This window comes from Limulus polyphemus, unplaced genomic scaffold (genome assembly GCF_000517525.1).
Source record: "Limulus polyphemus unplaced genomic scaffold, Limulus_polyphemus-2.1.2 Scaffold2059, whole genome shotgun sequence".
NCBI classification, from domain to species: domain Eukaryota; kingdom Metazoa; phylum Arthropoda; class Merostomata; order Xiphosura; family Limulidae; genus Limulus; species Limulus polyphemus.
This window is the reverse complement of record NW_013667669.1, coordinates 1-4,964: the sequence shown is the minus strand read 5'-3', so window position 1 is coordinate 4,964 and position 4,964 is coordinate 1. Positions and strand designations below refer to the sequence as shown.

The following is a 4,964-nucleotide window of genomic DNA, read 5'->3' as shown; positions in this document are numbered from 1 at the left end:
ACAGTAGTCTATATGTAGATTGACATTACTTACTGTACACCTAGGTTTGTATCAAACAGTAACAACTGTACAGTAGTCTATATGTATATTGACATTACTTACTTTACACCTAGGTTTGTATCAAACAGTAACAACTGTACAGTAGTCTATATGTAGATTGACATTACTTACTTTAATATACAGTTTTAACTTCACCTTTGTTATTAAATCTTTGTATCGAATGTTGAGGAGTAATTCATTTTGTTTTCTTTATACAGGAAAATCTGTTTTACTTCATCTTGCGAGAATCTGTTATTCAGAAAAGTAAGTAACTTACCTCATTTTGATTTCTAGAAATTATTAAATAGTGGTTGTCCGTGTCTCTAATTAAATATCAGTGGGTTGAAATATTAACTATAACTAAATACTGTTATTAAGAAAACATTGTATATATATGTAATTTGTTTTTTGCAATGTTTGTAGTGTTTGAGCAAAGACAGAAAATGGAGAAAGAAAGACATTATCAGAATGAAAGAATCTGGCAAGAAAAGTTAAAACAAGGTATAGCTCGGGAAAAGCATCAGAATAAATATAAGGAACCTTCTAACGATTTAAAAGAATCGTCTGATTATATGCACAAATCTCAAAAGCCTATGACGTCTAATAACGGTAGCCCAAGTAATATTACCAAGGTGATTGATAAACCTCCAGATGCTCCAGTCTATCAGTCTGTGCCAGATGCAAGCTTCAAAGAAGACATTGACTTTTTAAATTTCTTGAAGAAGGTAACTCTTACTTGTTAATATTTTATTGACTGTTCTGAGATTTATCAAATTAAGTAATATTCTGACAGTTTAAATGTATGTTTTATTTCTCTGTAGATGAATGGTTTTATTTGAATCTTGTTGTATACGTCTCAGTCATGAAGAATTGGTGGAAGGTCAGGGATGGCTATTGCCACAGACCAGTTCTACACATGTACATTTTCTGTTCTAAAGTATTAGTCATTACTAAAAAAATTCATCTTGCCCACTAACATTAAGTTTCTTCTCCCATTTTAAGTTATTTCTACATCTCAGCAAACCGTCATTATGTATTGAATAACCTGTTGTTCTGTTTACTCAAAAAGTTCTTCTGTGTTTGTTAAATAATTGTTTAGAATTTTACATTGTGACAACTTTATCATATATAATGTTTTCTATTTCACATTTAAACTACTTTATAAAATTAATTAGTGGTATTACTAGGCAAAACACAAACCTCACAGGGTAAAAGTACTTTTATTGAGTATAAAGTCAAATCTTTTTTATTTTTAATTTATTCTTATTGTATATGATAATTAGTCTTACAAACAGTCAGAATTGCAGCAAGGATTCTTTGAGTGGTGGGTGGTAAAAAAACCATCTAACCCACAGATGCACGCTCCTGTTATTATTTTCAAGTTGATCATTTTAATGTGTTATAACTGTACAGTCCGATAAAGCACTTCACACGAGCAGCCACTTGGCAAACACGTGTTCGAAGGCGAATAACGAGTTCAAATAGATAAAGGTGGAGATCACTTTTACTGAAGGCTGTGTCTTATTTTTCTGACTGATTTATCTTCGACGGCAGGTAATTGATAAATAATTAGTCCAACAGAGCGTGATTTATATCTACAAATCTAGCCTTTCTAAGTTGTATTATAATAATTGATACTTTGATCATTTTATGATTAAACATTTTACTCTTCAGTTTTATAGAAATCATTATTATAACACTTTTTTTAATTTTTGAAAATTATAAAAATTGATAATTTATTATAAAGGACTTTTTTATGTCTCATTCTCAGAAGGGTTTTATAAGGAAACATTGACCTCTTGGGTGAACCCTGTTCTCCTTGTAACTTCTGCATGCATAATATAAATTACCTTCCAAAAGGTTACTGAAATTGATTGTATTACATTTCTAGTTTCTGTAGTTAAAATCTTTCAAAATGAGAGGAGCTGTTTTAAAAATACGTAAATTTAGTTAAGACTGAATATATTGTGATTTACTTTTCAAATACTTTCCTCACTGTCAGTAGAATGTTTATTTATAATTTTTATGTATACCAAACAAAGGAAACCTTAGAGACCAATCTAATCATCACATTGTAATAAATTCTGATTAATGGTTTAGCATTAGAATGAAATTGTTAACTAATTACTGCAGTGTGTAAATTTGAAATGATAATAATTACTACAGTAAATAAGTTAATGTTTCTAAATAGTATTAGGTCAATATAGTTTTTGTAGCTAGCTTTATATGAGATATACAGGACAATGTTACGTTATAATTGTCTAATGTTTCTTTTCTGCTTTACTGATTATGATTGATTTACTGTTCATAGAACATCTTTAACCTCTAATAATACAGTAAACATGGATTATATTTTCATTGCTTGTTTATTTTTAAGCTCTGTAGGCCTTGTCTCCTGATAAAAGTCAACCACTTAAAATGTTGTGAAATAAACAAAATTTGGGTGAAAAATTAATTCCAATTTTTGTAAATTTGAGATGAAATTTGATAAGTATTTGGATTATTTTTGTTTCTGTCTTAATTTATTTCTAACTAATTTTTATTAATAGAAAAGAGAACAAACAGGAAAACATGAAGAGGATGAGGAAGAAGAGGTAAAAAAATGTGTAGATTAACATGAAACTAAACTATTTAAAAATAAACTTAAAATAAGACCCAAAACTCAGAGTTTTGGGTCTTATATTAAGTTTATTACACTTTATATGCGATCCTTTGTGCTAACTCTTTTATCAAAATATAAAAATATACATTTCTAACAAATACTTGTTCATCTCCTAATTTATTAACTGAAGCATTTTTTGTCTAAACCAATCTTAAATTCGCTAATCTAATTTGTCCAACAGGCTGTTGATTAAGCCTAAACCAAAAGAACAATGTAACGATTTGAGAAACAAAACAAAAAAAATCAAGATTCACACCAAACTTATTATTCTTGGAACATACACTGTTTCATTTTTAAATAACTATGTTTTTCCCTCTCATAATTGTTTGTCACCTACAGTATTTGTTATAATTTTTACCTATGTATATCCCATAAATATGCCAAGACAATAAACAGTTAAATTATTCAACTTAAAACTCTCCTTTACCTCAGTTACTCATGTTGGGCCTATTTTGACACCTTTGTTTTTCATGAATGGGTTACAACTTTCATAAAAAAACAGAAATGGTTTCCACTCAACAAAATTAATAGGATTTTTTCAAATGTAAAAGTTGATTTAACACTATTTTAGTTCAAAATGAAGATCCAAAGAGTAAAACTAAGTCTTCACACGAACGCCAGTATAGATCCAAAGAGTAAAACTAAGTCTTCACACGAACGCCAGTATAGTAGTAAAAGTATATGATGTGATGGTAGTTGAATAGGGTGGAATCATTAGGAAATATAAAAGATTTTAAAATGTATCAACTTAAAAGATTATCAGACCGAAGGAAATATTATGATTTATTCATCTTGAATTTGACTCCGTGATCTTAATTGTTCTTTCCTTAATGACTTATTTTTACAGATGAAAAAATTTAATTCATTTGCAGAGTGGGAGGAAGCAAAAAAAGAAACTTTAAAAAAAAAAAAAGTAAGTGCTATTAGATGTGATGATGATATCTTCATTATAAAAAAAAACATTCTCACATCAATTCTCTGTTGTTGTTTTGTCTTTCTTATTAAAAACTTGTAGATTTTAACTTTCACACATCTGTTACATGTTTCAGGTTTTTTGTTATTTGAATGATTAAAATTAGATTAAATATGATATTTTTAGTATTATATTTGATTAGTATTAGAATACAAATATTATATTTTAGAAATTTATTGCTGTTATTTGGGCACAAAAATAAAACTATTCGTAAATGACAGTGTATTTATGTTGAATTCTCTTGTTTAATATGATTTTCTTTTTTTGTATCTTTTATTATTATATTACAGAAATGTTGAAATGTGTGTGTGTTACATCTTTTTTGTATGTTGTATTTTATTTAACATGTTAGAGTAGATTTGATTAGTTTTTTCTTCTTGTATTGCAATTTTAAAATGTAGTAAATCGTAGCTATTTTCCATGATTAGAAAACCAAAGAAAAATTACCTCCGAGACCAAAGCCACTGACAAAGAAGGAACAAGAGGCTCAGAGTTATCGAAGATCTAAAGAAGCCGAGAAGCTCCACGAAGAAATCATGCAACAACAGCAGCGGCAACTATTGAGAGAAGAGAAGCGTTTGCAGAAAGAAGCTGAAAGACGCCATAAACTGAATGAAGAGAAATTGCATCACTTACAAGAACAAGCTAGCTTGACAGTTGGAAAATCAAAGAATAGAAACACTAGTACTGTAAAGTCCTCCAAGTTGGATGAGGTGAGAAATGGACAAAATAATAAATAAATTATAAACAGATGTAATAGTTGAAAATGATGTAGCATATAGTTCAGTGTAATTCAGGTTTACAAGTGGTGTAATATAGACATGTCAGTGTAATTAAGCTGGTGACATCAACATGTCAGTGTAATTAAAGCTGGTGACATCAACATGTCAGTGTAATTAAAGCTGGTGACATCAACATGTCAGTGTAATTAAAGCTGGTGACATCATATACATATGTCAGTGTAATTAAAGCTGGTGACATCATATACACACATGTCAGTATAATTAAAGCTGGTGACATCATATACATATGTCAGTGTAATTAAAGCTGGTGACATCATATATACCTTTAATTACACTGACATGTCTTTAATTACACTGACATGATGATGTCACCAGCTTTAATTACACTGATATATGTATATGATGTCACCAGCTTTAATTATACTGACATAGTGTATATGATGTCACCAGCTTTAATTATACTGACATATGTGTATATGATGTCACCAGCTTTAATTACACTGACATGTGTATATATTTGATGTCACCAGTATATAGACATGTCAGT

At 29.1% G+C, this 4,964-nt stretch overlaps 1 protein-coding gene across 1 annotated transcript in view; it reads left to right on the top strand.

Moving 5' to 3' along the window:
* The window catches only part of LOC106465813 (putative uncharacterized protein DDB_G0274435), a 7,894-nt gene extending 3,340 nt beyond the window's left edge, over nucleotides 1–4,554 (top strand). Inside the window, exons 2-5 of the mRNA XM_022393757.1 lie at nucleotides 258–303; nucleotides 463–764; nucleotides 2,589–2,633; nucleotides 4,103–4,554. Coding sequence (XP_022249465.1) covers nucleotides 258–303; nucleotides 463–764; nucleotides 2,589–2,633; nucleotides 4,103–4,414 — 705 coding nt within the window. The 3' untranslated portion in view covers nucleotides 4,415–4,554. The remainder of the gene's footprint in view (nucleotides 1–257; nucleotides 304–462; nucleotides 765–2,588; nucleotides 2,634–4,102) is intronic.
* Nucleotides 4,555–4,964: the final 410 nt, after the last annotated feature.